Here is an 11,658-nt window from a genome sequence, read left to right as displayed (position 1 = left end):
AGGGATGAGGGGCGGGGCCTTCTCGGTGGTGACCCCCCACCTGTGGAATTCACCCCCCAGGGAAATAAGGTCATCTTCATCCCTCCTCTCCTTTAGAGGGAAATTAAAAACGTGGATGAGGGACCAGGCCTTTGGTAATCTGGCAGACTGACAAGGACAATGACGACAATAGATATGGAAACGGATTATGAGAAGCGGAATGGACTCGGCGAGACGACAGCCATCAGCATGGCTTTCTTTTTTAGTAGATTTTTATTGTATTAATTTGCTCCAATATTTTATGTGCAAATCCAATATCTTTATCAGCTATTAGGTTGTTGTTGTTCATTCGTTCAGTCGTCTCCGACTCTTCGTGACCTCATGGACCAGCCCACGGCAGAGCTCCCTGTCAGCCATCACCACCCCCAGCTCCTTCAAGGTCAGTCCAGTCCCTTCAAGGATGCCATCCATCCATCTTGCCCTTGGTCGGCCCCTCTTCCTTTTGCCTTCCACTTTCCCCAGCATAGTTGTCTTCTCTAGGCTTTGCTGTCTCCTCCTGATGTGGCATTCAAAGGACTTCCACTTTGTCTCTCGTCTCCTTCCCTCCAGTGAGCTTTAGTCGGGCTTTCTTTCCTGGAGGATGGACTGGTTGGATCTTCTCGCAGTCCAAGGCACTCTCAGCACTTTCCTCCAACACCACAGCTCAAAGGCCTCTCTCTTCCTTCGCTCAGCCTTCCCTCAGGTCCAGCTCTCACCTCCGTAGATGTGACTACAGGGAATGCCATGGCTTGGACTAGGCAATGGGTCTTGGTCTCTACTCTTGACTATATTATCGAGACTGGACGTTGCTCTCCTCCCAAGAAGGAAGCGTCTTCTGATTGGGACGATGGAATAAAAGGCAAGCTGATCAAATTTGCAGACGACCCCAAGTTGGGAGGGACAGGACCAGGGTCCAAAAGGAGCCGATGGGGCAAAACAAACACAGTGGATTTCCACCGGGAGAGATGGGCCACCTTTGTCTTCCTCTCCTTGGCCAATCTCTCCACCTGCCAGATCTCTCTTGCTTCAGGGGATGCTCCTGGCCAAAGGGTTTGGCATCAGAGAATATGTGCAATGGAAGGTATGAGGATGTAATGTTTTTATGGGGTGAGTTGCCTTGTTGCAACCTCAGAATGGGGAAAGCCCCCTACGTTCCCACACACCATTGGCTGCCCCATTGGTCAGTTGTGGGCTGGATACAACACCGTCTGCTTGAAAACCAGGGCCCGTGGCTCCTTTGCACCTTTTGCACGAAGCAGCAGGAGAACCATGAAGGCCGGCCAGCTTGCCATCTTCTCCCTGATAGGGCTGGTTGCCACCTGGGCCGGATTGCCCTCCGCAGCTGGACAGACAGGTGAGCAAGGGGTGGGTGGCAGGAGGACGGGTCAGCAGGAAGGGAAACAAGGAAGCTCAGCTACACAGGCCTAGAGCTTCCCCAATCCTATATTCTCCAAATCTTGTTTTAAATCCCCCAATGCATGCACGGCACCCCACTTTGGGACCTGGTCTGGAGGTTTGGGGTGCCCAGGCCCGGCATGGCTTCCTGGGGGTCCTCCCGCTCTGCTCCGTCTCCCGATCCCCAGATGTCTGCTCCCTGCCAAAAGACGCCGGACCCTGCGATGCCGCACATCCCCGCTGGTGCTACAACTGGGCAGGTCGGAGGTGTGAAAAATTCACCTACGGAGGGTGCGGAGGAAATGGAAACAACTTCAGGACTCTGGAAGAGTGTCAAGGTTCATGCGGGCATCATGGTGAGATGTGGGCAGAAGGTTTCTGGGACCAGAAGGGATTGTCCATGGGGGAGGGAAGGAGAGAAGGGAAGAAGGAAGGAAGGAAGGAAGGAAAGTTGGAGGAAGGGAGGAGCCATGCTTGCCTCTTGTGATGTCAGAGAACTAAACAAAGATGAGGAATAGTGAAAGACCAGGGTAAAACTTCAAATGTGCACACAAAAAACATGAGTCCATAGTCCATACAAGGGAAATTCATAGGTGTAAATGAGTCCTTTAGAGTCAAAAATGCTTTGCAGAAAGTCCAGTAGTCACAAAGGGAGTTTGGTGGCTTCCACTGAGCCAAAGGATGGAGTCCCGCAGTTCCAAGGACTGGGACCCCAAGGCCAGGCTCTTCCCCGAAAGCCTCGTGGGGTAGCCGCACCGAGTCTCCAGGGCAGGGGCTTGGCAGAGGCCAAGAAGCAGCGAGGGGCGAGGCCGGTCTTTTGACAATCAGCTGTTTCCTTGAAATTATATTCTTAAAACTTAAAAGGTTATTCCCCAAGCGTAGAGGCCCGAAATGCAAAAATCGAGATAGCAGATAGTGTTAGAATTCAGCCAGGAAAAATATGCCATCAAAATGGAGTCGATCTGCCATCTCGTGGATACGGGGGGGCCCTGGGGGGGGTTCCGTATCCACGGTTTGGGGGAGCGCAGATTCGGCCTCCCCAGAACGCCAGGAAAGCATTCTGGGCTGGCCTGCAATCTCCCGTGGCCTGGAAAAGGTTAGTTTCATGCATTTGGATAGTTTCAGGCAAGAAAGAGACACAAAGTATCAAGCTAGAGAGTTTAAAAGTTGCAATTTTGATTAATCTTTATTTGGGGATTTGTTACATAATTGGGGCTAGCAAAGAAGTGAAAGGAGAGAGCACACGGCTGGGAAGAATCCCTGGTTGAGGCTGCTGCTCAATCCCTGGATGAGGCTGCTGCACCAGTTTGGCCCAACTTGGCAAGCAGGAACTGTGGAACTCCCTGCTGCTGGTCAAACCAGGCAGGGGTCTGGGATGCCCTCAACAACATTTTCACCCCCCCCCCCCCATCTCTGCATGTTGGTCCCTGGTTTGAAGTGTCCCTCCTTTCTCCTTCTTCCCAGGACTTCCCTCAGGAGCAGCTGGCGAGTGCCCCACGATCCATGGCTCTGGGCCCTGCGTGGATTACTGTGGGAGCGACGACACCTGTGGCCCTGGGCAGAAGTGCTGCAGCAACGGCTGTGGCCACACTTGCATGGAGGTCACACAAGGTACAAGAAGGCCGCCTGCCACCGGAGCCACCAGGCACCTCTTTCTGACTGGAGTGGGTTTGGAGGGAAGGTGGCTCAGTGCGCTTGGCCCAATGGTGGAGAAGTAGTCCAATGGGGCTGACCCTCGCTTTGCCATGGGTCCAGCCCTGTGTTTGGAAGCAGGAGCAACAGGAGGAGGCCTGGCCTGGGAGCTCCGTGGTGCAGATGGTGGGGGGTCAGTGAGGCCAAAGCAGGAGACCCTGAGGGAGGCTTCCATGGGCCTTGGCCTTGCTGCGGAAGGAAGAAAGGAAGGGAGGAAGGAAGGAAGGGAGCAAGCAAGTCCTAGTCATCAACTGCAAGGCCAGTCCTTTCATCCCAGGGAACCGCTTTGAGTCTCAACCAAGAGGAGAAAGCAGGGGGAGGATGGGGATGACAATCATAACAATCCTCTGCTCCTCCTGCTTGCACCAAAGTATCTGGAGCCAGATGTGTTGCACTTTCAGTATGCAAATTGCTTTATGTTGGAGGCTGCATTGATTTGCATTCATTCTACTGAATAGATGCAACCTCCAACATAAAGCAGTTTGCATACTGAAAGTTTAACACATTTATTTATTTGTTTATTTACAGTATTTCTATTCTGCCCTTCTCCTCACCCCGCAGGGGACTCAGGGCGGATTACAGCATACACATATATGGCAAGCATTCAATGCCAATTTTTAACATACAAACATATACAGACACACACAGAGGCTATTATACTTTTTCTGGCCGCCAGGGGAGCTGTCGCTTTCCTCGTCCATCTGCGACACTGATGAAGCACTTCCGCATTCCCCGCATGCTTTTTGCTGGAGTGCTTGCCAGAGTCCTTTTTTATGGCCTCATAAATTAATTAATTTAGGCTCCTCACACTTTAAGGTGGTACCTAATTTTCCTGCTCAACAGATGCAACTGTCTTTCGGGTTGCAAAGGTCGACAACAGGCTACACAATTGGTTGGAAGCCTACTCCAACCCAGGCTGGCTTCAAACTCATGACCTTTTGGTCAGAGTGATCATAATGCAGCTGACACTCAGCCAGCTGCGCCACAATCCCGGTGCAAGTGTCCTGGTTCCAGATACTTTGGTGCAAGTGTCATGGAACATAGAATAACGGAGTTGGAAGAGACCACATGGGCCATCTAGTCCAACCCCTGTGATGCAGGAAAAGCACAACCAGCCACTTTAACTGCCTTGGCTGAATGCAACGGAATCATGGGATATGTAGTTGCTGAGCACTGACTGGGAGAAAACTACGTTTCCCGTGATTTCAAGGCAGAGGCTCCTGCAGCTTGCCTAATGTTAACGTTGGCATCAATGCAGTAATTAACCCTCCTGATTTAGATAGTTGAGTTCAGCCACGATACACTGTAACCTGAGCTGGGTCATGAGTCATATTTCCTGCTCTAAGGAACGAGTTCCTATCATGGAATGACATTCTGTTTTCTGAAGGGAACATAGGGAAGTGTCCACACTACAGAACTATATCAGTTCAACCCCACTTTAGCTCCCATGGCGCAATGCTATGGAATTCAGGGATCTGTAGGCTGGTGAGATATTTATTTACCTTCTTCAGAAGAGAGTTCTGGGTCCATAGCAAACTGCAAATCAAGGATCCCACGCCTTGGGCCATGCCTGTTAGAGTGGTGCCAAACTGTGACAATTCTTCAGTGTGAACGGAAGGAAAGGTGAATATGTCGCTGATGGGTGCCCGTTTTTCTGCCCTAGGATCCCGCTAATTGGACTCCAGGGAAGATGGACGGCTTTAGAGGACTTCTCATTCCACTTCTCTATGTGCGATATTGGAAGATGCACATGGATCGGCAGCAAACCCACTCTTTCGGGGATAGCCCCACACATTAAAACCTATCAGAGCTGCATAATAGTGTTGTTTGCATGTCAATGGGGAAACATGATGGTTTGTAAGAGGGTGATGGGGAGATGGATATTTGTCTGGGTGGAAGCCAGGAGCCCCGTCTCCAGTGAAGAGGTCTTTCTCATGCACACCCAACAAGGGCTTTGTTAAGGAAGGAGAACCAGCATGACGGCTTCACATTGCGATCTCATTGGGAACACCTCAAAGTTATTCTGCAACTTTTCCTATCCAAACATGATATTAATGTTCAAGCATCTTTGCACCCATCTGTACAATGCAGAGAGCAAACTAGAAAACAGAAGGAGAGGAGGAACCAATTCAAACAGTCAGTGTGCTGTCACACGCTGGGCCTGTGCATAAGACTGTAGACAGGACATAAATTCTGTGTGCCCAACGGGACTCCGGGGCTGCCTCAGATTAAAGGCCCTTGGATTTCTTTAAAACAGAGTCTCTAGATTGCTCAAAGGTTCAACAAAGTTCTTTATTAATGAAAAGAAACAGGTACTTTAAGGCTTTCTTAACAGTCTATTGGCTCTCTCTCAATCTTGTCCACAGGGAATAGGCACTATCTTCATAACTATAACTAATGGGGAAATCCTTAACTTCTAATCTGGGCAGTCTGTCTTTGCCTCTGTCGGCGTGGAGCCCCTGCACCCAGTGCCAACTTCTTCGGCTTCCACGAGTGACCCTTACCAAGCACAGCTTTGTAGACCTTCAGGGGAAAAGGAGTTCAGGTTTCAGTGATGGCTGACTTCAGCAAAGGAGCTGTAGGGTTGTATAACCCCGGTCAAGCTGTAGGCTGTATATCTCCCCGGCCAAGCCATAGAAGACGAAGCTTTCTACAGGAGCTCTTGGTATTATGTCCTGCATGAAAGGCTTCTCTGTGTGGACTGAACCCAAACTGGCTCCTATTCCCTCCAAAACCCAAAAAGGGGGTGGGACCAGGGAACCTAACTATAATTGACAGGTGGCTTGCCCTATGATTGCAGCCAAAAGAGGCCACCTATCTGCAGAGTCCCTGAACCTTAGGACTACAACAAACATTCAATGCAAAGCAAACAAAATTGGCGCTCCTGGTACAGCTGTACCTGCACAGTCAGACTCAAAAGTGAATATGAGACCACGCCAGTCTGCCTGTCTGGCAAGGTGGCTCCGCGGAGTCTGTTGTCTGTTGGGGGGCTTGGGGAGGGGAAGCGCGTCGAGCCAAGCTAGGCCGCAGTGGAGCCTTGGCCGGGATAAAGCGCGGCGCTGGCTGGAAGAGCAGTGAGGAATGCAGATGTTGTGCCTTTAATGGAAGGCGATTCCTGTGGAATTCCTGAGCTTTTCCCCATCACACCCATGGAGTCCTGGATGGAGTGTAACAGCTTACTGAAGACAACCATGGATCGGTTTGACGTGAAGACGCCTCCTTCTCGGAGCCGCTCCAAGACTGCTTTGTACGTGACGCCTCAGGACCACATCACGGAGTTTGGCAGCGAACTGTACGAAGACGGGAGGAAGCTGTATTGCATTTTCTGGAACGTGGTCTTGAACCACGTCCGCAAGTCTGCCATCAGTCTGCCGCAAGTCTGGTTAGACCACACCTGGAATATTGTGTCCAATTCTGGGCACCACAATTCAAGAGAGATATTGACAAGCTGGAATGTGTCCAGAGGAGGGCGACTGAAATGATCAAGGGTCTGGAGAACAAGCCCTATGAGGAGCGGCTTAAGGAGCTGGGCATGTTTACCCTGAAGAAGAGAAGGCTGAGAGGAGATATGATAGCCATGTATAAATATGTGAGAGGAAGCCACAGGGAGGAGGAGGAGGGAGCAAGCTTGTTTTCTGCTTCCCTGGAGACTAGGACGCAAGGGAACAATGGCTTCAAACTACAAGAGAGGAGATTCCATCTGAAGATGAGGAAGAACTTCCTGACTGTGAGAGCCGTTCAGCAGTGGAACTCTCTGCCCCAGAGTGTGGTGGAGGCTCCTTCTTTGGAAGCTTTTAAACAGAGGCTAGATGGCCATCTGTCAGGGGTGATTTGAATGCAATATTCCTGCTTCTTGGCAGAATGGGGTTGGACTGGATGATGGCCCAGGAGGTCTCTTCCAACTCTTTGATTCTATGATTCTATGAACATGAGGAAGAACTTCCTGACTGGGAGAGCCGTTCAGCAGTGGAACTCTCTGCCTTCCCCGGAGGGAGTGTGGTGGAGGCTCCTTCTTTGGAAGCTTTGAAACAGAGGCTGGCTGGCCATCTGTCAGGGGTGCTTTGAATGCAATATTCCTGCTTCTTGGCAGAATGGGGTTGGACTGGATGATGGCCCAGGAGGTCTCTTCCAACTCTTTGATTCTATGATTCTATGATTCTATCAACGACCACCTCAAATCCAAGACTCACACCAAGCGCAAGGGGGAGTTTGAAGAGCAAACCGTGCGGAAGAAGCCAAGGACCCTGCACGGCCTCTCTGCATTGCAACAGCGCGCCCCAAATAGAGAAACCCAACATCGTCCATGACTTTGTAAAAATGTTTCTGGAGTCCAGCATTCCACTTGAGAAGGCCGACCACCCCGCCGTGCAAGCGTTCCTCTCTCGCGGCGTGAAGAGCGGGAGCTCCGTCCCCAAGGCAGCGCAGCTCAGGAAGGCCCACCTGCCTGATGGGTTGACAAATCAGCAGATCACATCTGAGGGGGTCACCAGGGAGTATCAGAGGGGTCATCAGAAGACCACGGAGGAGCTGCCCTGGGCTCTAGGTGTGGAGTATTGTGTTGCATAACCGTGGTGTGGTTTATTTTTATATTCATGCTCTTGCAGTGTTACATCATGGTTTCCGTATTGTAGAAAAAGACCACCTGTTGCAGAATGCAATGGTGTTTCAGAAACAGTTGGTGTTACAAGAACGTTGCTTCAAAACTGTTGAACTGTGGTTAGAAGGATGCCATATTGCTCAGTTTGTGCAGAAGCGTACTGAATGAGCAGCGTACACGTCTCTGAACCCTTCTCCTCCTTCAATATGACAACTGGAGCGTACTCACACCAAACAATGTAATGTATACACATAAGTCAATATGATAACAAGTCATATTAAGACAAATACACAGAACACAGTCTCACCAATGAAAAAAGTCAGTTGGACGGGACTGATAACCAGCCATGTAAAAAGGTGGGGGGTCCCTTATCCACGTGCAGGGGACCAGAACTCTTTGGGATTTTTTCCATTTTTGGAATACCTGTATTTGCATTTGCATGTCTCTCGAAGATAGAACCCAAGTCTAAACACAAAATTCATTTCTTTCATTCACACCCCAAGGTAGCTTTCTACACAACCTTCTAAATAAATTTGTGCATGAAATGACATGTGGACGCATTGAACCATCGGAAACCAAAGACGCCACCATCTCAGGGCGCTTCCAGGCAGAACTACATCTTTGGGTTTTGGTAAGGGACAAAAAGTCCCAGGACTTCAGGAGAGGTCCACATACAGACCTGTTGGTCCCGGGATTCCTGTCTCCATTGTCCAGACTTCATGCTTTGTTCCAAGATTTAGAGCAGTGTTTCTCAACCCGGGGGTCGGGACCCCTGAGGGGGTCACCAGGGAGTATCAGAGGGGTCATCAGAAAATATAGTATTATCTATTAGTCATGGGGGTTCTGTGTGGGATGTTTGGCCCAATTCTATCGTTGGTGGGATGCAGAATGCTTGATTGTAGGTGAACTATAAATCCCAACAACTACAACTCCCAAATGTCAAGGTCTGTTTTCCCCAAACTACACCCGTGTTCCATTTGGGCATATTGAGTATCCATGCCAGGTTTGGTCCAGCTCCATCATTGTTTGAGTCCACAGTGATCTCTGGATTTAGGTGAACGACAACTCCCAAACTCAAGGTCATTGTCCACCAAACCTTTCCAGTATTTTCTCTTGGTCATGGCAGTTCTGTGTGCCAAGTTTGGTTCAATTCCATCATTGGTGGAGTTCAGAATGCTCTTTGATTGTAGGTGAACTAGAAATCCCAGTAACTACAACTCCCAAATGACAAATATTCAAATTTGGGCGTCCAGTGAATGAAAATCCATCCTGCATATCAGATATTTGCATGACGATTCATAACAGTAGCAAAGTTACAATTATGATGTGGCAATGAAAATAATGTTATGGTTGCGGGGTCACCACAACATGAGGAACTGTATTAAGGGGTCGCGGCATTAGGAAGGTTGAGAAACACTGATTTAGAGGCTCCCAAGATTGCCGTCAGAGAACTTCCACTAGAAACCAGCAGGTTTTTGTAATGCCCAACCCCCCCCCCCAAAAAAAAAAACGCACATGAGATGCGGACATGCGAGGATGTGGATATGCGGATAACCGGAAAAGTTTCATTCTTTGTCCTGGCCAGAAAAACTGTTCCCGCCAGACATTTCATGAGCTATCTACCAAACAAACAAACCTCATGGGATAGAACCACTACTGCCCAAGTCAGCAGCACACAAACAGGTACACGCATTTTAAAGTCAGGAACAGAACATTGCCATTATCTACTTTTTTTAGAACCTGGCTGCCTGGCCATCTGTCCAGACAGATCCAACAACAGGATCCTGTTTCTGGGTTTGATTTGGCTTTCCTTATTAGCGGATATGCGGATACCCGCATATCTGCATCTCCGCAAAAGTTCCAATTTATGTGCAGACCAAAAAACCTGTGTCCTCCACATCTTTCATATAGTTTCTGGAACACAAACAAAGTTTTCGGAGTAGGACTACTTCTATGAAAGTCATAGAATCATAGAATCAAATCAAAGAGTTGGAAGAGACCTCCTGGGCCATCATTAAGTCCAACTCCATTCTGCCAAGAAGCAGGAATATTGCATACAAATCACCCCTGACAGATGGCCATCCAACCTCTGTTTAAAAGCCTCCAAAGAAGGAGCCTCCATCACACTCCCTCCAGGGCAAAGAGTTCCACTGCTGAACGGCTCTCACAGTCAGGCAGTTCTTCCTCATGTTCAGGTGGAATCTCCTCTCTTGGAGTTTGAAGCCATTGTGCCATTGCGTCCTAGTCTCCAGGGAAGCAGAAAACAAGCTTGCTCCCTCCTCCCTGTGGCTTCCTCTCACATATTTATACATGGCTATCATCATGTCTCCTCTCAGCCTTCTCTTCTTCAGGCTAAACATGCCCAGCTCCTTAAGCCGCTCCTCATAGGGCTTGTTCTCCAGACCCTGGATCATTTTAGTCGCCCTCCTCTGGACACATTCCAGCTTGTCAATATCTCTCTTGAATTGTGGGGCCCAGAATTGGACACAGTATTCCAGGTGTGGTCTAACCAAAGCAGAATAGAGCATGGGGAGCATGACTTCCCTGGACCTAGACACTAGGCTCCTCTTGATGCAGGCCAAAATCCCATTGGCTTTTTTTGCCGCCACATCACATTCCTGGCTCACGTTCACCTTCCTCCCCACGAGGACTCCAAGATCTTTTTCACACGTACTGCTCTCAAGCCAGGCGTCCCCCATTCTGTATCTTTGCATTTCGTTTTTCCTGCCAAAGTGGAGTATCTTGCATTTGTCCCTGTTGAACTTCATTGTATTAGTTTTGGCCCATCATCTCTCTAATCTGTCAAGATCGTTTTGAATCCTGCTCCTGTCCTCTGGACTATTGGCTATCCCTCCCAATTTGGTGTCGTCTGCAAACTTGATGATCCTGCCTTCTCGCCCTTCATCTAAGTCATTAATAAAGATGTTGAACAGCACTACACAATGAAACAGGCACGCTTTCAAGCTAGGAACAGAACCTTGTCATGATTGTCACTTTTTACAGGCTGCCTGGCCATCTGTCCAGACAGATTTGGTTGTGTACTTGTGGCATTAAACAACACGGAGCTGTTCCTGGGTTACACATGGCTTTGCCTATTCGCCACCTGCAAGACCTTGGCTCTCAGTATGGACATTCCTAACCAGCACATCCATGTCCCCACAGCCAGTAGGAAGGTTTTGCCATAAACTGTACACGTGTTCTATCAGCAAACACTCAATGAAGAACCAACATGTATAACGCGGAAACATCATCCTGTTGTTCCCTGGCACAAGCACACCATGAGACCTGTCTGCACAGATGGCCACACAACAAGATTTGAGTAATTGTAGGAATGATGGCATTCTGTTCCTGGTTTGAAAGTGTCTGTTCCTGTTTCATGGTGTAATATTTACTGTGAAAGGACTTGTTGCATCCCAGGACAACGTCATTGTTCTGCCACAAACTTCATTAAACAGGTGAAGGAAGAAGTTCCTCTTCCCACAACAAAGTTTTGGCCTTCCACACAAACCACACCCTCGTTTTAGGAACTGACCAATCAGGAACAAGCATCTAAAACCTGGGAACAAATCCAGATAAACAATCCCATGATTTCTGATTGTAGGGATGTACTGACATGCGAAAATACGTATATTTTGTTAAAAACCGCGATATTCCCACACCTGGAAATCTCACATTTTTTGCCTTTTGTAGCAATTACTTAGGGGTCTACAAGGAAGGACCTCTGGCCAGCCTCCTGATTGCTGCGGGATCTCCTGGCATGAAGGTGCTGCCTGGACGGGCCCTCAGCCTCCCAGGTGGACAGCTTTGGATTTCTGAATGAGAGATGTCCAACCTGCAATAAAACCACAATCAAACCTCATAATAAAACAAACTGGGAAATAGAGGGAGAAAATGTGGAGGCCGTGACAGACTTTATATTTCTAGGCGCAAAGATGAGTGCAGATGCAGACTGCGGC

The 11,658-nt window shown here is 49.0% G+C and overlaps 1 protein-coding gene and 1 pseudogene across 1 annotated transcript; both read left to right on the top strand.

The window, feature by feature from the left end:
• Nucleotides 1–1,283: 1,283 nt before the first annotated feature.
• LOC132772692 (chelonianin-like) lies at nt 1,284–3,131 on the top strand. Its single transcript, XM_067467140.1, has 3 exons — nt 1,284–1,372; nt 1,602–1,769; nt 2,878–3,131. The coding sequence occupies exons 1-3, from the start codon at nt 1,288–1,290 to the stop codon at nt 3,129–3,131; spliced, it is 507 nt and encodes a 168-aa protein (XP_067323241.1). The 5' UTR covers nt 1,284–1,287.
• Nucleotides 3,132–6,015: 2,884 nt separating this feature from the next.
• LOC132772926 (CGG triplet repeat-binding protein 1-like) lies at nt 6,016–7,671 on the top strand (annotated as a pseudogene).
• Nucleotides 7,672–11,658: the final 3,987 nt, after the last annotated feature.

The sequence above is a fragment of the Anolis sagrei genome, chromosome 4 (genome assembly GCF_037176765.1).
Source record: "Anolis sagrei isolate rAnoSag1 chromosome 4, rAnoSag1.mat, whole genome shotgun sequence".
NCBI lineage: Eukaryota > Metazoa > Chordata > Lepidosauria > Squamata > Dactyloidae > Anolis > Anolis sagrei.
The sequence above is the reverse complement of the archived record's forward strand: the minus strand, read 5'-3'. Positions and strand labels throughout refer to the sequence as shown.

Excerpts from the sequence above, each read along its gene's own strand:
- LOC132772692 (XM_067467140.1), top strand. The coding sequence starts at position 1,288 with ATGAAGGCCGGCCAGCTTGCCATCTTCTCCCTGATAGGGCTGGTTGCC. Across the intron at positions 1,373-1,601 it reads CTCCGCAGCTGGACAGACAG|ATGTCTGCTCCCTGCCAAAA; the intron begins GTGAGCAAGGGG and ends CCCGATCCCCAG. Across the intron at positions 1,770-2,877 it reads AGGTTCATGCGGGCATCATG|GACTTCCCTCAGGAGCAGCT; the intron begins GTGAGATGTGGG and ends CCTTCTTCCCAG.